The following is a 23,651-nucleotide window of genomic DNA, read 5'->3' as shown; positions in this document are numbered from 1 at the left end:
TCATTTTGCCACTGGTTGAATAGCAATAGTAATAATATTATTATTATTAATATTATCTTTATTTATATAGCAGCTTTCATACATGAAATTTAGCACCAAATGCTTTACAATTTACATAGAAGGTCTTTAGACTTTAGGAAAACAAGATGGAAATGAAAACCCAGTAAAAAAACTGGATAAAAACTCAGTGGTCTAAAGAATCAGACCACTGATGAATGTAATAAACTGAGGTTACGATGGATTTTAAAACCATAGATGAAGCAAAACGTTTTCTGTATCAGGGACTTCTGAAGTGAAGAGGTAAATCTTCAGCTTTGGACTCATCTGAATTTGTAACAAGCTGAAAATGTTGGTAAACAGACACCAGACAAACTGCTAATATAAAAAACACATCACTAATGTTCAAGTCTCTTTTCTTTTCTAAACCCTCATCGTGTGCAGAGCATGCACCTCCTGCTCAGTTTGCTCCAGCAGCTCTGCACTGAGATGAAGGACAGAGGATCCAGAGCCACCGGTCAATGACACTGCAGTTCTGCTGCTGCGGCTCTGATCTGCAGTCACGTTGTTTCCCACCAGGTAAACACACCTGAACGTCACATTTTCACTTCCTTCTCCTTTCCACTGAATCCTCGAGACATGGTGCAAATGTGTCACGGTGCATGATCCGAGGCTGCAGATCTGATGCTGCCACGTTTTCCTCCAAATCACTACATCACCAACAGCAGCAGCAGCAGCAGCATCAGCAGCAGCATCACCAGCAGCAGCAGCAGCAGCAGCAGCAGCATCACCAGCAGCAGCAGCAGCAGCATCACCAGCAGCAGCATCAGCAGCAGCATCAGCAGCAGCATCACCAGCAGCAGCAGCATCAGCATCAGCAGCAGCAGCAGCAGCAGCAGCAGCAGCAGCATCAGCAGCAGCATCACCAGCAGCAGCAGCATCAGCAGCAGCATCACCAGCAGCAGCAGCAGCAGCAGCGGGTGAACCACTCACTCGTTGGCTGCTGAGTGAGGAGAACACCTCCCCCCTCTGCTGCTCCACTATCGTAGTAAAACACGCTCCGTGCAGCTCGCCGCCATCAGACGCGCACCGTGGCACATCTCCAATGCGCATTGTGCGTCCCCGCTGCTGAGCTGCTGGATCCGCTCTGTGTCGCCTGTGAACCGCCGCTGGAGCCTCTCACACGAGGAAACTGCGGATATTCAGACGCCAGATAAAAGAGGAAAAAAAACCCCGCAGAACTGGTTTCAACTCTGTGGACGTGTGCGTGTGTCTTTTCTCTCACAGAGTGCGGGATCATCGCCTGCGGTTCACGCGTGTTTTACCCACGCTGCTCCATCCCTCCTGTGTGGAGTTGAGAGGCTGCAGAGGACGGAGCTTGACAGCGTGACAATGTGAGGACGATGCGTCTGCGCTTTGTGCCATTTCTGGCTTTTGAGGAATGGACTCTTGTCCGGAGCTGCCCCCGAGACCAACCTGTGTATTGTGTGTGTCTGTGTGTGGGGATATGAGGTAACACTTCATGTGTGTGCGCTTGTGTGTGTGTGTGTGTGTGTGTTGTGGTAAACATCAGCTCCTCTCGCCTCTTCTCTCCTCCCTCCGCCGCAGCGCGTCTCTAATTGGAGCGACTCCGGAGCGTCTTAATTGATGGAGATCGGACAGTGACGGAGAGTTTCCCAGTTTTCCAGCTCCCCGCAGGCTGAACCTCAAGCACCCAGCTGCAGTGTGGATGTTATTCTCCTCCTCTGCTGCAGCTTTGTTCGGTCCTTTCCATCCGTGACGATGCCGGTGAACGCGCTGCCCCGCAGCGGCGGCGGCATCTCCGGCCCGGGGTCCCTGAGCCCCGCGTCGCTGTCCCGCAGCCTGTCCCGGCTCAGGGAGCACCGGACCCGGACCAGGATCATGCTGGCGCTGGGGGTCTCTCAGATGGTGCTGGGGAGTCTGATCCTGGCCGTCAGCTTCGCGGCTCTGGCTCTCACCACATCACCCAGAGTCCGACACTCGTGTCCCTTCTGGGCAGGTTTCTCTGTGAGTACACACATACACACACACTGAGCAACACACACACTGAACACACACTGATGAACACACAATGAGCAACACACACTGAACACACACACTGAACACACACTGAGGAAAACACAGTGAGGAACACAAACTATGGAACACACACTGAGTAACACACACTGATGAACACACACTCAATACACAATGATGAACACAAGCTGAACACACACAGAGCACACACTGATGAAGACACGCTGAACACACCTGAGCAACACACACTGAATACACAATGATGAACACAAACTGAACACACTTCAGGAACACACGCAGGTGAACACACACTGGTGAACACACACTGATGAACACACACTGATGAACACACACTGAGGAACACACACTCAGGAACACACACTGATGAACACACACTGAGGAACACACGCTGATGAACACACACTGAGGAACACACACTCAGGAACACACACTGATGAACACACACTGAGGAACACACGCTGATGAACACACACTGATAAACACACACTGAGGAACACACACTGAGGAACACACTCAGGAACACACTGGTGAACACACACTGAGGAACACACTCAGGAACACACTGGTGAACACACGCTGAGGAACACACACTGAACACACACACACAATGATGAACACACACACGATGTAGCTGAAGTTGCATCACTAAAGAAAAACAATATAATCAACCATCGAGACACTAAGATCACATCTGACTATAAAGGAAATATTATTTTGTATTGATTCTGATTCAACATTTGTCACTTGTCACCACATTTGTCTCATGGGCTGTAGATACAGATGTTATACGTATACACGTTATATATGTTCACTATTGACTCAATTTAAAAAACATTAATATGATGAATTTCCAAGAGGTTGAATTTTCAGACATGTGAGTACATGAGTACCCCCCCCCCCCCCCACACACACACACACACACACACACACACACACACACACACACACACACACACACAGTCAGAGTCATATGAGGAGGATATTTTAAATCTACTGCTCCATCCTCTGTGTGCAGTATGTATATATATATATATATTTTTTTTTTATATATATATGTTTGGTGGGATGTTGTGTTTTTGTACATGTGAAATTTTCATGGTGCTTTGTGTAAATATTTATGAACACACACTTCTTTGATTTTCTGCCAGAGAGGAGGAGGAGCAGGAACGGTCCATTAATTATAGAGGCAGTGGGGCAGAGTGCAGGGGTGAGGGGAGGTCTGTGGCACAAGGGCCATCTGTGGTGTGTGTGTGTGTGTGTGTGTGTGTGTGTGTGTGTGTGTGTGTGTGTGTGTGTGTGTGTGTGTGTGTGTGTGTGTGTGTGAGTGTGTGTGTGAGTGTGTGTGGTGAGTGTATCATTACAATAGGTGACCAGGGCAACGCACACATTGCCAATCAGGGCTTCAGGCTGATTTTTGTGTAGCATGTTTCAGGTCTGTCATTCTGTTGTCTTTGCGTACCAAATATACATCTATATATATATATATACATCTTTGTGCCTCAACACACACACACACACACACACACACACACACACACACACACACACACACTCAAAAACCTCAACTGTGCTTTGTTTTGGGATTGATGTGATTCATTCTGTTTTCCAGCCCACACGGAAGCTATAAAACTCCAGAAACACAGCCGCAGTGGCAAAACAAGAACACAACGTCTCTGCAGACAAAAAGAAAATAAACCTGCAACAAAATCACTCTTCCTGGAACACAACTCTTTTTAAAAATTATTATTCATAATAATCCACCCAGAAGAAACTCATCCGACCCTAAATGATCAATGAAACATTAAGTGGATCTCATCTTCAAATAAATCAGAAGCTTTTCATAATCAGGGAGACATGTGAAACTACCGGTTTACAATCTGCACAAACGTTTCGAATTCTGCTCCACAAAATCTCAGAAAGTAATCAGAATGCATCCAAGCAAAATGTTTGAGATAGTGATGGGTTGTTTGCTACTGATGTTTATCAAGAGGGATTTTATATAAGATATAAGACGAGGGTATAGGGGGAGGTTTTTGTTCTTATAGCTCTGAGGCTGATTCTGGTGCTGGGAACAAAAGAGCCTGCTCAGTGCCATCGGCCACAGTGGCGCCAAAAACCCAGATAATGTGATTGAGGGCAGCTCTCCATCTGGAGACGCTGGTGATGGAGGTGATTTGCCCAAAAGCAATCACAGTGGAAGTCACTCGAAAAAGTTTAGAGACTTAAAATGTCCCTAAAAACAATTAAAAAAAACACAGTTTAAAATCTTCAGATGTAACAATCAGACTTTTGTGTAAAAGTCGTAGCGTCCACAAAGATGTGTCAGCTCTGTGACAGTTGGCGCCATGCTTTACAATCTGGTCTCTGATGTCGGATTATAATGGCAAAAAATGCAGCATCTCCAGTGATTGGAAAATAGGAGGGAGCTGATTAGATTAGAAAACTGTGTCCCTCTCTATCAAGAATTCAGTTTGAGTGAATAAGACGAATCGGAGGCGTACGGGAGAGTTGGGCTGGTTCTGCGTTTTATGATTTAATCTAATAAAATGAGTGTAATTGTACACAAAAGCTGCCTTTGTACAGCTGTAAGAGTCTGCAGAGCTAATCTACTCCTAATTTCAGAGAAGGGAAGGGTTCCCTTTCTCTGCTCGACGTGTGTGGGTGTAGAGTGTGAGCAGTTAATAGGCTTCATGGTGGTGGGCCAAGTTTGTAGAATCAGAGAGGAGGTCATAATCCTGAATGTGTTACAAACGCTTTACTGCAGTTTATCCACATTTTTATATGAAGTTAGCCAAAGACAGATATCTCTCCTCAAAGGGATAGTTCACCAAAAAACGTAAAAAAACTACAGAAAAAAACAGAAAATGTCTGTAAGACCCGACATTCAAATTGGACTCATAACGGCGTCAATTACACCATGTTTTTAGTCTAAATGTCTTCTTGATTTCCTCCTCTGGAGCCAAGACAGCACAAGCTCTCGCCCAAGGGCATGCGCGGGGTGCGCGTTAGCATCGCTACTTCCAGGAGCAGTATGGAGGCATTTAGTTTTATTTACCTTAACGGTTTTTTTTACGTTTGAAAAATCAATCCCCATTTACTTCAATTGTATTGGATTTGGCTCCAACGCTGTTTACCCCTGAGACTCCTAAAGTGTTTTGTGGACTCATAAACTTCACCCACTCCTCCATCGGCATAATGGGGAGAAGATAATGAGGGAGTTTTCATTTTTCACTATCCCAGGGTATACACTGTAAGCGTAGATGTCAATGTATCCACCAGTCTGTCAGTGCAGCTGCTATAATGGTCCACACCAAGCGTCTCCGAGTGGACCACAGTGAAATAACGACATATCTGTGGTGTCCAAATCTGTCCACAGCTGTCCTGCAGGCATGGATTAAGAAAACATGTTCAGACCTTTGAATCAAATAGCATTCGGTCCCATAAAGGATCCGATATTGTCCGTTTGCGTTCGTCTCGCAGTATACCCCCCCCTTGTGGTGCCAGTAGACAGACGTCTCTAGAAGCTGTTGACTACCAGCATCAATGCGAAACACGCACAAGAAGTCAAACTGCTAAATATGGTTGGGGTGAGGGTCCGGTGTTGTTGGGCAGACTCTCCCATGGCGTCAACGAATGACTTTTGCAAACGATAATGGTCGTGGTCTTAAGGGGGCAGATGTGGGGTCTGGAGGCTGCAGCTGGACGCTTCTACCAGCCTTTAATTGTTTGTTATTTTTGTGGATATGACGTCTTTTCCATTGTGTTAAACGAGGTGTAAATTCTCTGTGCGAGAAGAGCCCATCGTGGCAGGAAGTCACTGTGTCGCTGTTAGTTTATTGTAAAATATGCTGCAAACCAAACAAAGGGATTATTTTTTCCAACTTGCTTTGACTTTTCTTGCCGTTGCCTTTATCTTGAGCTTCTGCCATAATGGTGACCAGAGCTAATGAGGAAGGTGACGACAAATCCTTAATCCCTCTGCGTCCGTGTGTGTGTGAGTGTGTGTGTGTCTGTGTGTGAACTCTGTAGGTGGCTGTGTGTGGTCACTGCGGGACATCATTACGGATCTCTGTATGATGACTGGTATTGTGGGAATTCATCACGGTCGCAGCGAGAGAATGAATAATCTTTACATCCTACACAGAGCAATCACTGCTGAGCCCGGCTGTCCCTCCTCCTTCTACACACGCACACGCACACGCACACGCACACACAAATATATCCCATCTCTGTGTTGTGCATATCAGTTGTTCTGTGTCCGTCATCCTGATTTTCCACACGCCAACATTTCTACATCTTTGATGTTCAGCGCTGTGTGTTTGATAGCATAATATCTCACACATACACACACACGTGCGCACACACTTGCCTGGCCAACAGAGAATAATCCTACAAATATCTTGCTCTTCCTTGAACCCAACCCAAGGCTTGTAATCATCCCCACACCCTGGCTGTAACCCTTCAGCTCGGCAGACAAGCAGTCAGCCGCTCTGTCTTCCTGTCGATGTAATTTGGGTGACAAAAGACGACGAGGGGCTGTAAAGCAGAGCGGTTCAGACTGTGGGGCTGCAAAGTCGGTGAGGCTCAGCATTCAGTCGCCACTGCTCTGCACCGTGTGGCCAGATTAACCAGCAGGTTTACCTTCTGGCTGTGGATCACACCTCCCTGCCGGCCAATAAATGAGGCGTCGCGTTCGAGCGAGCCATAGGGCCTCCGCAGCTGTCGACAGCTGACGTGCAGAACAAATTACACGTCACGTCTCCATTAATTAAGCTCGGGACAGATCCATGCATCCAAACACACAAATCTGCCTCATGTCCGGCCACAGAAACTAAAGATGCACCTTCCCCCTACTAAGATGTTTTCCCCTGCAGCTCAATAAAAGAACTTCTCCGTTTTTCCTGGTTGTGTGAAACAGCCTCTACCACTCAACAATCTACAGACTCTAACAAAGACGGATTAACACGGAGTTCTTGGTGTTGGATGTGAAGCAGCTCTTTCTACCAACCATCAGCAAATTGTGCACTAATCTCTCAGCATATGCATGTCTGCACGTGTGTGTGTCTTTCAATAGAAGGCAGTAAAGGGTATTATAGGGAGCGGTTGTGTTGTGGAGCCATAGCTTGGGGCTCTCTACTATTGGATGGATTAGCGAGAAATTTTGTCCTGAAATTCCTGGTCCCCACAGGAAGAATCCTGCTGACGTCTGTTTTTTCGCTTTACGTTTAATTTATCGCCACCAGTGCGTCAAAATTGTCAATTATCATGTGAAAGATCTCGTTGGCTGAATTGATACCAAACGCTGCGTCTTACACCTGGAAAGTGTCAAAGTGGCTCTAAACACGACGTCTCTGCGAGTTTCAGACACAGTTGTCCTTTTCCATTGTTAAACTGGCAAATGCACTTGCACCTGTCTGAGCGCCCATGAGCAAACTGCTCTTAAAATGGAGCGTGGTCACGTGCATTGCTGCCATATTGCTGTGTTGAGGCTCTAGAAAGTGATTGCGCGATTGACCAATAAATGTTGGCACATGCAGTATTTCAGTGTTAGCACATTTCTGCTCGTTTGATCCACTCAATGCAACAACCTTTTGTTCTGCCATTAAAAGGGCAATAGTGTATTTGGACACGTCATGTCCTAAACCTAACATGTCCAGGCTCACAGAACTGCAGGTCAGGGTAGAGACTTGTGTGTTTTGGGCATTTAAATGCATAAACAGAGTCAGACTTTTATTTTCAGTTGTTCGTGTTGACGTCTGGAGACAAGAAAACAAGCAAAAATACCAACGATGAAGCGGACACAGATGAACAGTTTGTCTCTAAGTGCTACTGAAGCTCTCATAGGAAATGATTTTAGCAGACAGGTTTTACATTTCTAATCAGGTTGTTGTAGGAAAATCATGTAAACACTCCTGTTTTTCCCTGAGTGCTGTTTGCTGCTGCAGTTCTGGCAGCAGCCGGAGACAAAGAGGAGAAATGTTTCATTTGATTATTTCTGCTTTTCTGCGGCGAGGGAGTGTGAATCATCTTTAGTGAACTGGCTCATTAGGCTCAGGTAGTTTCCTGGCAACAGGTCCTAACCGCTTTAAAATCCACACTTTTATTGTATCTCAGCCCAAATGAAAAAGCCTTGAAGAGAATAAACGTAAGGCCAAAATGTATGAGAGTAAAATTGAATTGTTGAAACTTAAACTTTCTGCATATAAACCTTGTATTATGGTTCAACTTTGCGTGATTGTAAACTGGTCACTGTTGATTGGTCGGATTCACAGACAGATACTTGAAAGTGAAGTCTGAAGTGTTGCTTTGGAAATCGTCATTTTGAACGATCCGTCTTTCTGTTGCATTAGAATGAAGTAATTACACATGCGTTTGTTGTCAGGGATACGGAGGCAGTTTTTTTTTTTTGCTTTTGGCTTCACTCATGACTCGACATCAAAGTGAACAGAGAAGCGTGAACGTCAGTCGTCTTTCTCTGCCTTCAAAGTGAATATCCACACTTCCACTTTGGTGTCAAGTGAATATTTAGCTTTGTTGTATGATTTTAGAAGAATTAATACTTTCACGCCCAATGAAACCCCCAATAACATAATGTAATGCTTAAATAGCCAACTATTATCGAAGATATGTTGTATTTCATTTTTCTAATCAGTGTATTATTGAAATTAGCTCCGCGTTGATTTCTATTTCAGTCCCTTTTGTGTCACTAGTGCAGCTTTTATTTCCTTCTCCTTTATCTGTAGTTTATTTTCAGCCTAGTGACACATTTCATTAATTAATAATTTTACAATAACCAACAGGGATTGATTAGTGTATTCACTAATAATTCATTAATCCTTAAATAAACTGAATTACAAAGTAAATATTTGAGAAAATAATTGACAAACAGTGAATAAGCACCTTGTACAAAATACAGTATTTATTAAACAAATAGATAATGGAATCAAAAAGTTTTAAAAAGAAAATTAAATAACTGGATGGAAAATGGAATAAAGAACACAGATTTTATTCAGATGCATTAAAAGGACATATTTTCTGTTTCCATTTGCGTTTTCATTTTCCTGCTGCTTTTTCTTTTCCTGTTAGTTCTACAATGAGTCATTAGCTATTTTTAGCCTCTCTGTGACACTTTGTAAACAACAATGACATTTTTTTTTGTGTTTTATGTTATATGTGAAAAAATAATGACACAGTAACATCCTCTATCATCTACTGGTGGTTGTGCAGAAGACCTTCAAACGTACAAGGTAAATTCTCCAATAAAATAATTACAGGTTGTAGCAGAAGCTCAGAGGAATTCACAGCCATACATGACCACCACCTTTTTTTACTTTATATATATTTTAAGTCACAACTGTACAACAGGGCCGCCTCAGGTATGTTTCACTAACTTGAATCCTCGCATTTCTTCTTCTCTGATCATTTTAGGGGGTGTGGCCCCACATTAGCTCATAAATGGGCCCCAAGGTGCTTCAGGCCGCCTCTGACAATACGTAATGGCATCATGAGTTTGTCAAGCAGCCATTTTATTATATGATCTGACCAGTTAGTTGTGACAAGGACATCGTTCTGGGACTCAACACAAAGCTCCACGTTGTTGTTTTGATGCAGCCATCTATTCCCAGCTGTCAATAGAGGACGTGGCTCCTCCACCACCGTACTCATCTCATCAGTTTAGATTAAATGGAGAGTGTGGTCAGCACACATGCTCTCAGACCAGACCACTCACGGCCCGACCGCCCATCTTAAATCTCATATTGATCAGCTAATTAGATGGATTCCCATCAATCATCCGACTTATGTTTTACTTTCATTTTTACTTGACCAGTTGGTGTTTTTTTCTAAATATCTCTGCAGTGACCTCGTATTTAAAGCAAATACGTGGTGGCGTGCTGATGTCATGTAGTTTTAGAGCTCAATCTGTCCCGAGGTGTCGCTGAAGAGTTGTAATTCACTTCCCTGCTGCACCTTTCCATAATAAGTAAGTAGGCACTCAGGCTGCTGCTACTCATTACTCTGAGGACCCTCCAGTGCATCCTGCCCCCACTCCAGTGCTACCAGTGAGCACCATAATGGTGGCGAGAACAGTTTGTCCTTGCTGCCACTTCAACACACACATACGGTGGTGGAGAGGAACTAATATTCCAGCTTTACTTTATTTCCCTTTCCTTGAAGAGCTTTACCGTTGAACGCCGAAGACACATCCAGACTCTCTGCTTCGTTTGCTCCTGCATCCACTTGTACTCTGATATTTTTGGTTTGTTCATGATCCGTGTTCAGCATCGGGAACAAGATGATCTGAGCGTCGTCGGTGCGTGCCAAGCTAAGATTCGAGTCCCTTTGTTACACGTCATCCCGCTTTCTTTTCTCCCTTTGCTGTGCATCACCAAGTGAAGCATAGAAGCAACCTAGCTGAAAACCTGGCATTGTGCTCCTCCTGCTTAACGAAGCAGTCATCTGTGTAAGGCAGAGAAAAAAAGAGAAATGTGCAGGTTGTATCTGAAAATATTAATCGTGTCCATTGCGCTCGGTTTTGTTTTGCGGGGAAACCACATAAAGGGAATCGTCTGTGCAACAGTGTGGACAAGCGGTTCTTCACTGAGGTCGTGTTCATACTGACAATAGCGATGTGACAGAAAAACGCAGCTCTCAGAGACCGCTGCATTGACACGTGTGAGAACAGGTTTGCATCCTCTCCGTGCAAAGTATATGGGACCGGCCAACCTGGTGTAAGTGCACATACCTCTTTAATCATTCAGTTTTAGGTTTGAAGTAAATGGCAGATTATTTTATAAATAAAATATGAAATTTAATGTTAAAAAAAGAAGAGCGAAAAGTTCTCACATTTAAAATCCTGGAAGCAGTGAATGTTTTGGCGTTTGAGCTGGAAAAATTTAATTTGGGTGTTTATTTTTCTTTCGGTTTTAATATCTGGTCTCTGATGAGCTTGGGTGTGTTTTATTTCATCCTCTCATCAGTGCCTGAAGCAGCATCTTCACACTGCTGCTGTACAGTGTGATTTTAACACTATTTTTGGTCCAATAACCAGCTAACGTCACACATCAAATGAGATGATACAGGCGTGTATGTTGTTAACATTAACATCAGTGTGGGAACAACGGAAATAGTGTAGCTGAGGGTTATATTTAGTGTTCACTGAACGCAGGATTGCAAGTTGTTCATTATAATCTCCCAGTTACATCAACATAAGAGAACATCAAGCTTACACACTGAGAATTTACCTTTCACCAAAGCAGAAGACATTGTCTATCCAGAAGTTAGATGTCTTATTTGTACATTTTAGATTAGGGAGTAGATGCCAGTTTTTAAAAATTTTAAATAATATTTTGTGGGCATTTCAGCTTTACTGATCGAGGTCAATGAGCATGAAATGGAGAGAGCGAGCGGGGAAGATACCGAGCAAGAGGGCCAGATTGTTACAGAAACCTGGAGCCACTGTGGGACGACTCAAACAGGGACTTAATCTCATTTAAGAATTTTTAACCAAAGTAATTATCATGATTGTAATGTTGGTGAAAAGCCACATTAGACATTCATTATTATTCCAGTCAGAGTATTTTATATCCTTTTAAAACATGACTAGAAGGGAAATTTACATACCTCACAGTGATCAAACACATGACTGAGCCTGCACACATACACACACAGACACACACACACACACACACACACACACACACACACACACACACAGACACACACACACACACACACACACACACACACACACACACACACACACACACACACACATCTCTGCGTTACTCACTCAACACAAAAAGACTTTTACGCATCATTTTGATCTTTGAAGTGAGTGAAGCTGGTTTTGATGTGTGATGAAAGCAGAAACGTTTCTGATCTTCTGCACGTTTTCACACGAGAACTGACCCTGAAAATACATGAGAGGAGGAAACAGAGAGAAGGAGGGTCATGTATGCGGAAGACTTATTTTATATATTGTTAAGGCATGATATATATGTTTGTATGTATGTGTGATTGCCTACCTCCTCCTACCTATCTCTCTCTTATAAGCCCTCTTTCACTTTTGTTTGTGGTGCGCCTCTGTGTTGCTCTGACCCGCAGCCAGGGAAGCGTCTGACAGAACGCTTGATGCTGCACTTCTTTACAAACAGCCTCGACCCGGCTGCCAGCAGGTCTGTCTGCAGACTGTTGAATAGAAAAGGCCGACAGGGATGAACTGAGCTCGCAGGCAGGGAGGGAGGGGAACCGGATCGGAGAGGCCGGGGGCAGAGAGCGAAACCGAAGACGACCAGAGGCAAATGTGTTCCGTGAGCTGGCGTGTCGTTGCTTTTATGAGATGCTGCTGCACTGAGGAAAACAGTCACAGGTGCAGCGACTGTACAACACCTGTGTTTACATTTATTCTGCTGCCGGGTTCATGTCATGTCTGGAAAGAGCAGCTTTAAGACCAAGACTCTTTTATTTGGACTCAATGGAGAGTTTTAGTTCCCAGTGAAGTGACACACAAACACATCCTCCTGACCTGTGTGAAGATATGTTGTTATGAAACGAAACGCTTTTCAGTGGCGAGCTGCAACAGGCCACGATAAGCGTGAGGGTCTGATACCAGCGCTCGCAGACAGATGGAGCTTTGTTGATGTGTTTGACTTGTATCCTCTACCTGCTATTGAGCTGTAACTTCTTCCTGTTCTTACAAAGCTGACTGTCGTCAGTCCCCGCTGCTTTCTATAGCTGATCAATGGGAGAGCCTGCTGACTGGAGCCTCCCTTTGTTCTATGATTAGCAACTGTGGTGTGTGGGCTGCTGCTTTTATGTTTGCATGCGTGGGAGGGGAAGTCATAGGTGTGTAAATGTGTGCCCATGTGTACTTGTCTATGTGGAGCTGGAGTCGGCGTAAAGGTCGTATCCCTCCTCCTCCTTTATCTCTTTGAATGCAGACCACAGAGACGTACAGGCAGATGATCAGAAAGGAGGCTGTGGCTCAGGAGGTTGAGTGGTTCGTTAGCTAATTGCGAGGTTGGTGGTTCGATCGCTGGCTCCTCCAGTCTTCATGCGCGTGAATGGGTGATAGTGACTCGAAGTCTAAAGCACTTTGAGTGGTCATAAAGACGATAAAAGTGCTATATAATTGCAGGCCATTTTCCATTTATTTGTGTTTATTGAGACGGGCTCAGGCTGCAGATACGAGAAGAGAGAGCAACAGTTCTGTTTGTCTCCCGCTCCCTGAGAAAGCAGCCGACCGCTGTGCTGAAAGCAGCTTTCAGGGTTTAATCAGGTGGCGAGGAAGATAAATCAGAGGCTCCAGGACGACCTGAGAGTCTTACGTAAACACAGTTTGGTTTTTTCCACCTTTAGCATTGCAGCAAACAATACAAGTTTGAGTTTGAGCACAAAAACCATTGCATTAGTTTTAAAGTGAAACTGGAGCCTCCAGGTTCTGTTGCAAAAGGAAGAAAACCATCCATCCATTATCTACACTGCTCATTCCTCTGAGTGGGCTGGAGCCAATTCCAGCTGACATTGGGTGAGAGGCGGGGTAAACCCTGGCCAGGTCGCAGGAAAGACATGGAGACAAATAACCATTCACACTAACACCTACGGGCAATTTACAGTCTCTAAATAACCTAGGCTAAATGTCAGTGAATGTCATTGGACTGGAGAACATGCAAACTCCACAAAGAAAGACCCCGGATGGCCGTTAGATTATGACCTAGAACTTTCTTGCTTTGAGGCCACAGCGCTAAACACTGCACCACCGAAAACTTTCAAAAAGTTCAATATCCCATTGACATAAAAAATACGAATGACCAATCCAGCAACAATCATCTGGCTCAACACCCTTTGGTGCAGTAAACTGTATGTCTGGAAAAGGATGGTACATTACAAAAGACTGAGACTGTTAATCAATGTATAATCAGAAGGGGATTTAAAGGTGATGAGGGTGGGAACCATCCCCTTTAAACCAAAATGACCAAAACATCATCCCCTTTAGTAACCTGACATTTCAGCCGTCCCCTCTCAGTCATCCCTCCTTCCCCTATGAGAGAGCAGGCTGTGTGCTGACAGAGAATTTGTGTGTGCAGGTGAGCGTCCTATAATTAGTGCTGCTAACTAAACCACGTAGTCCACATTTTATTTTCAAAAGTTGAAACCGAATGACCCTGAAAAGAACAGGAGGACAGAGCTCTCTGCCTCGCTTCCCTCCTCTGTCCACACAAACACACCGACCGTCACAGTCAGACTCACCATCAGCAGCCTCAGGACAAATCCTACCCACCTCGTCAGTGGCAGGTTTTCATCCATAAAGATTTTACTGTCTGCGGCAGGCAGGCGGGATGCAGCATTAACTCTGCAGATTGTGGTTTCACTGGGCATGTTCCTGCAACAATCATACAGTTCCCTACTGAAGGGGCGTTGTTCCCCACACCCCACCCGAACCAATCACCTCCAAAACATAATATTCTGTATACCCTCCCAAATAATATGCACACCAAGGTGAAAATATCCCCCGCTACAAATTCACAAATCACCTACCGCCTGTGAGTCTTCCTTGTCCAAACATAGCTGTTTGTCAGAGTAGGGGAAGGTCAAGTGGCAAAGCCTATAGAGATTACAGTTCCAATCAGAAAGTCATAGTTTCTTAAGTTAGTGGGGGGGGAAATGACATTTTGAGAAAATCTACAGTCGTCATCATGAATATCGGGGAAACTGTTCTGGTGATATACAAGAAAATGACCTTTGTGGGAGCTGTAGTTTGTCAGAATGCTAATAAGTTCATTCATGTAACTGCCAAAATCACCAACAGCTCAGATTTTAAATTGACTTTCTGTAATAGACTCTCATTTGTGTTGGAGGGAAAGTAAAGGCCTCAGGAGGATGGAGGCAGCTGCTGCTCCGCTAACGTGCTGCTTTTCTATGCAGCCTGTGTCGACATCATGTCAGCGTGTTTCAAACACAGAGCTGTCACATCAACTTAACTCCTCTTTTCAGTGGCACAATCCAGGGGTTTGTGCTCAACAGATGTTTGTAGCTTTGTAAAATAGGCAGAGTTTGAACTTCTCACTCAAACAATTTCTTCATCCTTCACAAAACCGCTTTTCTTTCAGTGTAAGTTTGAATGCAACACAGTGAATCTGAGCTGGGATGGGTATAAGAGCTTCAACAATTAGTCAGTTATTCAATTATCAGAACATTTATCAACTATTTTGATAATTGTTTCATGATTTCTGTTGTTTACAATCAAAAATACCAAAAATTTGTTTTTTGTTTTCAATCTTTAAAAAGTCAGGATTTGTAAAACTAAACAAACTGAATACATCACTCTAGGTAATAAGAATTTTTTAATTTCGATCAATCAACATGAATAAAATAACTGGCTGATTAATCAATAAATCAATCAATGAAAGAGCTCAGTAAGTTGCTGCCTTGGTTTATGGCCTTGAACAAGACGGGGACACAGGTCAGATTTTCAGAAAGACTGAAGATTAAAGAGAAATATTTCATCTGGCCTGGGAACGCCTCAGGATCCCTCAAGAAAACACCGTCAGCAGGACCTCACATTGTGCTGCGTGAGCTGGTGGCGTTAGGACTTTGGCTCTCTGCTCTGACAAAGACATAAAACCAATTTCCTGTTGAAAACAGGTCTCACACACACACAGACACAGACACACACACACTAATGTTTTCACTCTTAAGCTCATATTTTGCTGGTAATAGTCTGAATTATGCATTTCCTTGTGGTTTCTCTGGGGTCATCAATGCAGATGGGACTGGCAACAAAGAGACAGGTCAAACAGTTAATCGCTGGACATGTTTCAAGGACTTTGTATCTGAACACTCCGCCGTGCGCGTCAGACAGCGAGAGAGAGAGAATGGAGAGAGAGAAAGACAAAGTACAGGACAAAAGACTCGTCCTTTTTGACACTTTAATCAGCACAAACCTCCAAAGCAGACAGGTGGGATCTGATTTTCTCTCCACAGCTGAGGTATCTCTGTTCTCCCGCTTCTTGACTTCACCTCGGCTGCTCTGTCGCTCTTCTTTATAATTATTCCAGAACCAACAGGGAAGCACTCTCGCGAATCTGTTGACTGAATCCATTAATTTGCTTTAACAAGGTTTTTATTGTTATTGCAGGAACAGAAGATGTACAGCCTCATACGGTAGCGTCCTGGCATTTAGTTACTGTATAGCCATAATTTATTTGGGGAAATACAGTTATCCTAACAGCAACGTCACATTGCAGCTCCAGACGACCGCAACACGCAGCAGATCTGTGAAGACACACAAAAGACAGCTGTCTTTATCTTTTATCAAGTGCTGCCTTCTCACATTTTGTAGTTTTCAGTTTCTGTAGTTTTTGCTGTGAAGCGTCACAAGGACATCGGAGGTTTTGAGGAGACAGATCTGTTTACTTGCTGCTTGTTGATGAGGGTAAACGTACTAAATGCTCATTTATTTCAGTTTGTCCTTCGGCTGGAGTGGATTGTGGGAGTTGCTCTTTTGTCTAACTTAATTCACAAGTTGGTCTTTTGAAAAAATGCTTTACGAGGAAGAAAAGTGATTTATACTGAAATAAGAGAAGGGGGAGCGTTGGTGCAGAGTTCAGGCGGGGGATGATGGGGAATCTGTGAGTGTTTGCTCAGAGCGAAGGAGGCCAGCTGGCCCCTGGGCCGTCAGCTCCTCCCTCAGGTTGATATTTCAGCTCCTCCTCCTCCTTACCAGCGAAAAATGTTTCTCTTGGCATCACTTCAGCTTGGTTAGCCAGCCTCATCCCCCCATTCTCATAATCTATACTCCTTTTGACAACTCACTGCCTCTTTCTGTCCCCAGAGGTTTCATCTCTGTCTGTAGGATCCATGTTTCAGCCGTGCCTGGAGGAGTAGGATTGCTTTTTTATATTTGAAGAGTTTGCATGTTTCTGTCATAGAAACAATGTCTCTGTCTTCTTTTTTTTACAACTTAGGCAAAAGGAAAAATTCATCTCAACCTAAAGTTTTCATATATATATGTGAAGAATTTCTCTCTCTCAACACAGGTCCACATAAAACCACATCAGAAAATAATTTCTACTTTATTAACTCTCACTCCTTATTCAGCAAACGTTTCACTACCATAGCACTGCAGTGGTAGAACTAAAAACATGCTGCATATAAGCTTTTTTTGCACTAATCAATACCTCCCTCACTGTGCTGAAGACGAACCAGAGCCAAGACTGGTTTCATGACAAAAACCTGATTATCCCCCGGCTCACATACATATACAGCTGCTTTTATCTGGATCACATAATCATAACATGTAAATACACATAACTTTATGTCTTATAAACTCGGAAAGGTTTTTTTTGCCCTGTAGAACTGCACCTGAACAGAGATCCCTCTGCTTGAAAACTCTGCATGTGTGTGTGTGTGTGTGTCAGTGACTTGGAATTTTTCCAGTTTTCCACATAAATTACAGAAAGCTTAGTAAACAGCCATGTACAAGTTGGCGAGCTTTTATGTTTGCTAACCAAATCTCATAATGTCGTCCTCAGTCCTCAGACTTGAAGGCTGAGAGGCTGAAATGGCAAAGAACATTTTGTGCATTAAATGATTTAGTATAGATTTGACAAATGAATTGATTAATATCATCCACATATCTGAGTGTTGTGCAAAGATTTGGAGATACATATTTTAACTTCCTGCTGCTTAAATAGAGAAAATCATTGTTTTAGAAGAGACATTGTTTGGCCTTCAGGAAATGTAATGTTTTCAATTTTCTTCTGAAGTGCCACTTTATCATTATAGCGCCTTCACAAAGAAATTCAGGGATTTAAATCGGACAGCTTCCAGACTGCAGGATCTCGAGATGCCGTCCAAGAAGCGGTTGGAGGCTGTTTGAAAAATGGATGAGATTGTGTTGTTTCCTGGGCAGGAGATGGTGAGACTCGTGGGTATTATCAGTGGGTGTCATGGGAACGTCTTGCCAATCAAATAAGCTTTTGCAACAAAGAGTTTGAAATGTTTACAATCCCTGAAAGAAAGCACAACAGAGGAGGGTTTTTTAAATGATCAACAACAGTCAGCAACAGAATAAAGAGAGTTTCATGACATTGTGTGAAACTCCAGCTCCATGCAAGCGTTTTATGATTCCTCACCAGATCAGCTGCAATCCAGTCCCAGGTAAATCACAACACATCCTGGATGGAAATGGAAACATCTTGATATGATGACAGGTGTTACCCCAGGGTAAAAGCCCCAGAGTTAACATAAACAGAAATACCCAGAGGTAGAAGATACATAAAAGCCCCATAGTATTTATACTATGTGTATGTATATATACAAAATATAAAAGCCCCAGGCTTAAGATATACATAGAATAAACCCCCCAGAGTTTAGATATAGCCTACATAGTATAAAAGCCCCAAAATTTGAATATACATAAAAGCCACAGAATTGAGATACACATATTATTTATACTATGTTCATGAATTTATACATAATATAAAAGCCCAGAATTAAAATATACATAATATAAAAGCCCCCAAAGTTAAAATAGGCTTATATATAGCAGTAGAGATCCTCCATCGCTACACTAAAAGCTGTGACACTCTAAAATAGGAAAGTTCATAAAAGCATCTGTAACTTGAAGAAGGTAACTCTTCTGTAGTTTGATTGAAAAGACAACCCTCAACTGGAGGTGAGACGGGCTACCTTGCTTGTGTAGCGTTTATCTGATTGGTCCTTTCATGTGAGTCCTTCCATTTGTTACAATATGATTGGTTAAGGGGCGGGGCTTACAGAGAAAGGAGCGGGAGAGTGAGAGCAGCAGCTGGATGACATAGTGACTGACCTCTGCTAACTTAGCCACCTTCTACAAAAGTAAGCCAGATGTTTAGGTTTATGATATTAAAACAATCCAACTCGTTTGTAAAAACGTGTGTAATGCGGCTGTTACGTGTATTTTGGACTGTTTTTAAAGTGTTTAGAAGCTAAACACAAGTCTGCTGTGTAGCCCTAAGTTAGCATCTCTGCTAATGTGGTGCTAACGGCGCAGAGAGCAGCACCAGATAGGGGACTGCACCTCTGGTTCAGGGGGACACTGGTTTTCTTCATGACCATTAAGACCTAGAAGGACTATTGTCTTTCTTCATCGTGTGAGGACAGAATGTGGACTTTCTTTCCTTACGTGTCTGGGACCATGTTTGGATAGAATAAGGAGACTGTCATTGAACTGTGTGTCTTGGGCGAGTAAGTAACCCACTGCTGCTCAGTGAGGGAAGACATCAGCACTGCTCTGAGGTACACACACACACACACACACACACACACACACACACACACACACACACACACACACACACACACACACACACACACACACACAGTGAGTACAGACAAGTGTAAATGGAGCAGGGAGATAAAAGCGAGGCTTTGGCTTTTCACAGCAGTGGCATTGGGAATAAAGTGACATTGCCACAACATGTTGGAAACTTTGCTGAGTCAGTACATGATTTTTTCAACTTCACATTCAGGCTGTGAATCTCCATCCCACGTGTGGTTATGGATTCAGATCTGGTGACACTGACCTCATTGCCATGATCATGAAACCACTTGAATTTAGATGAATTTAGCTGTGTGACATGGTGCATTATGATGCTGGAAATAACCATTAGAAGAAGGTAGATTATTGCCAAAAAGATCTACCACACCTTTATGCATAGTATATATCTTTGCCTTCTAGTTTTGAGGTTGTTGAATCCTGCAACCACCAACCTGGACCTTTGACAGAAGGCAGGTTGGGTCCATGGACTCCGACCACGGCTATGTAGACAAAGTATTTCAGTTTCCAGCTGTCCAGTGTTCACTGGGTGAGAACCCAGTGAAGCCTCAGATTTCTGTTCTTGAATTAAAGGAGTGAAGCCCAACATAGTCTCTCTGCTGTTGTAGACCATCCACCTCAAGGTTCAATGTGTTGCTCAGTCTGAGATGCTCTTCTGCTTAAGACAGTTACCTGAGTCACTGTAGCTTTCCCGCCAGCTGTAACCAGTCTGACCATCGTCCTCTTACCTTTTCTCAACGAGGTGTTTCTTTCCACAGAACTGCTGAACACTGGGCGGTTTATTTAGTTTTTTTGCACCACACTGAGTTAAAGCTCTGGAGGATGTTGTGTGAGAAAATCAGAGCTCATTTTCAGAAACAGTGGAACCAGTCTGTAATTGCACGGAAGGAGCAGGTGTACAGGTGTTCCTAATAAAGTGCTCGGTGAGTGTGGAACCAGCATGTTCAATGTCGACTTTGATTAGGTCGTCGTCAAGGTTGGTAACTATGGCAACAAGAGGCTGTTACTATGGCTTGTTGCCAGTCAGCACCATTTTAAAGAGTTAAGGGAATTGGGGGACGTTTGTGTGTGTTTCTCTCTGTCGCCGTTGACAGAGCTTCACAGGGAAGAAGGAGTGAGTAAGAAAGATCAGCAGCAGCTTGTAGCGCTTGAAGATCAGTGTGACAAGAGGCTCTTCACGAGCAGATTGAGAGGGGCAGCCACAAAGTGAACAGGAAATATGAAAGCAAAAGAACAACATCAAGATTATGAGTGTGACGCCTATTAGCGGAAGTGAATTGTTTTGCCTGAAGTCAATTACAGCTGCGGTTGTGGGAGTAATGAGTATGGCCATGTCTCTGTAGCTCTTTCTTCAGCTGCTACTAGAGGACAAAAACACTGTTTGACAACTGTAGCTTATGTTCACAACAGCTCAGCTTCACCAGCTCACAGCCCCGTCCTGTTCCTTCTACTGATCCTAGACAACTTGCATTTTTTTTTTACGTTGCACTGTCACCTCACAGCAGGAACGTTCCCGGTTCAGCCGGGGGTCTTTCTGTGTGGAGTTTGCATGTTCTCTCCCTGTCCAGGTTTTCTTCAGGTTCTCTGGGTTCCTCTGACAGACATGCAGATTGGGGTCACGGTAATTGGAGACTCTGGCTCATCCTGCGACTCTCACAATGTTAAGCAGTATAGATAATGGATGGAGAGACGTTGAGCTCTCAGAGCCACTTTATCAACCCAAACTCATTAGTTTTCTAACTGCGGTTAAGAAAATGTGGAGTGCATCTGAGGTTCAAATGAATTTATGTAAGAGTAAAAACCAAACAGGAGATTGTTCTGAAGGTAGTAAGGCTAACTGTAATCACATTGAATGTATTCAAACAGCAGTAGAAACTGTCATTGAAGCTCATCAGGGTTTTTCACAGAAATCTTCCAACATCAGTGGGTCAAATGAAAGGCGACGTCAGTGCGTGTCTGATGAATCTGTGGGCTTCAAACACGGAGGCAGCAGTGCTTTGAAACCTGACAAGTGAGGATCTGATCAAAATGTCACGGCTTCAGAGGAAGGCAGAGAAGAGTTGAACCTTTAGTGCTCGGGCGTGTTGCTGGGTCCACGTCCTCGACACATGAAGGTGATTTCTGATCTGACGCTCTGTTTGGCAGTGCAACATCATTGGTCTGTGTCACAGTAAGAAAATCAGGTATATGATGTGCAAACTAACTGCAGTTCTATTGAATGAGCTGAATTGATCAGTTTTGTGTTAATACTGGAATTTATTTAGATGTTACTTTAGATGTGATGGTGCTTTTCTGCCATTTAAAAAAATTTGAATAACTGACTCGTAATTTGATCTCAAGAGCTAACAGTTCTCACAACATGACGTAAATGTGGTGTAAGAGCTCAGCGTTTTACATTTCTCATTTTCATTTTGCTGATTGATTAACTAAAAGGAGAGGAGAAAGGATTAAAAAGTTGTGCAGGAGTCATGTTGCTACAGTGGACGGACACAAAGGGGACAAGCTAAAGCTAATTGGCTTTCGTCTGTTCAGCCCTGCAGTCTCGTCTTCCTCTGAAGGACAAATTAAATGTGAGTCTCTGCTCCGGTGCAGCCGACAAATCTCTGTTCAGTCCCGACAGTTAAACACCATTGATCTAAGCTGCTATCACCACATTGTGTGTTCATCTGTGTTGTGTGTGTCTCACAGGTTTGTTTGTCTGATTTGCTGCTTTTGTTTCTGTCTCCATTCCTTTTTTCATTCTCACCATCTTAACAGGAATAGAAACACGTTCAAGCAATAGCATGAAAACTTTAACTTCCAAAGTTTTGTTCATGATTTGATTTCTCAATCATCAGAAAGTTAACTTTTATATTTCATAATTGAAATTAGCTTCTCAAATATGACTGACAGTGACTTTTCTTTGCTCTTTGTTTAATATAAAATGAAATATTTGTTTGTTTTGGAGTAATCGATGGACCAAACTAATTAAATATCTCAATGTGACCTTTGTGAAATTATGAGTCACTATTGTCTGACATTTTATGGGCCTAATAATTAACCAACTACAATGGCACACAGTTGAGCGCAAACCTCCAACAGTCCCCTTATGAAACCACATTTAAATTCACTAGATCCTGATTTGTTTTAGTTTTTTTTTGCCTTGAATCAGCAACACATTTCCAACACTCATAGATATCAGTCATTCATCAGATATCAGTGAGACACACTGGTAGACAGGTTGGAGCACAGGTCTTCTTAAAGCCTTTGGCCAAACTATTCAAATGTTAAACTCATTTAAAGTGGACAGAAATGTGTAAGATGAATAAAAGGAGAGTGTAAGAAGTGTTGACCAGACTCCCATTATCAGTATCCTACCCTCACAGTGTGAATCTTTCTCTCACACTCCCCGCTGTGCCACTTTCCAAGGTCAGCTGAAACACCACAGCAGTCTTTCTCAATTCCCAGTAGCTTGCTGTTTATCTTGGGCAACAACATTTGAAATCTGCTCTCAAGTGAGCAACAAGGCTAGATTTTATTTTTATTCAGTGCCAGTCTGAGAAGTATTACTGACAACCAGCAGGTCTCAAGTGCGACTGCTCGAAGCATTGATTCTCCTCATGTGGCCTTGACTTGTTTAACCCAGGGTTGTGCAGTGATTTCTGAAGAACGGCCTCTCCTCGCTTTAATCAAGTTAAACACTGAGGATGTGCTCCCACACAAAGTCTGTTTTGTTGTTTTTGTGTCAGGGAAGGAAGTATCAAGGTGAAGAATATTTGAGCTAAAACGTAAATGACTCTGGGGTTTAATCCAATTAAAGCAGATTTTTCATACAAAGACAAGATAATGGAAATATGAGTATTTGTTAGAAGCAAGAATTGAGATCAGCTTTATTTTCTCTGTTCCTCTGTTAAACCCCAAAAAGATAATGTGAGTTTAAAAAGCCTTTTTAACCCCTTATCACTTTTTCATTTTTTTTTTTGCTAAGCTAAGCTAACTAGCTGCTTGGCTTTAGCTTCATGTTGAATGAACAGATATGTGAGTGGTGTCTAATCTTATATTTTCAAAGGTTAATTTATGCTGCCTTTACATATGAAAAGAGAGATGTCCGTTTCAAACGATGTAACCATCATCGCCCACATACTTCAGAGTCCTTTACACTGGCCTGGTTGTCAAGCAATACATCCACTAGAGGGCAGCACAGAGGCGAGAGTTTCCGACAAATCATACCTCTTAAGAAAGAGGCAAAAGCAGCTGTTAGTCGCTTTCCCCAGGTGACGTAACATCATATAGATAA

At 43.2% G+C, this 23,651-nt stretch overlaps 1 protein-coding gene across 3 annotated transcripts in view; it reads left to right on the top strand.

Moving 5' to 3' along the window:
- Positions 1–911: 911 nt before the first annotated feature.
- fam189a1 (family with sequence similarity 189 member A1) overlaps positions 912–23,651 on the top strand; it is an 86,968-nt gene continuing 64,228 nt past the window's right edge. Inside the window, exons 1-2 of one of the 3 annotated variants that reach the window (XM_034581142.1) lie at positions 912–1,509; positions 1,606–2,025. In XM_034581142.1, the coding sequence (XP_034437033.1) occupies positions 1,780–2,025 (246 nt within the window). In that variant the 5' untranslated portion in view covers positions 912–1,509; positions 1,606–1,779. Of the gene's footprint in view, positions 2,026–23,651 lie in introns of all 3 variants that reach the window. The other 2 variants (XM_034581144.1, XM_034581143.1) reach the window with 2 other exon arrangements.

The sequence above is a fragment of the Hippoglossus hippoglossus genome, chromosome 3 (genome assembly GCF_009819705.1).
Source record: "Hippoglossus hippoglossus isolate fHipHip1 chromosome 3, fHipHip1.pri, whole genome shotgun sequence".
In the NCBI taxonomy this organism is placed as follows: Eukaryota; Metazoa; Chordata; class Actinopteri; order Pleuronectiformes; family Pleuronectidae; genus Hippoglossus; species Hippoglossus hippoglossus.
This window is presented reverse-complemented; position numbering and strand designations above follow the sequence as displayed.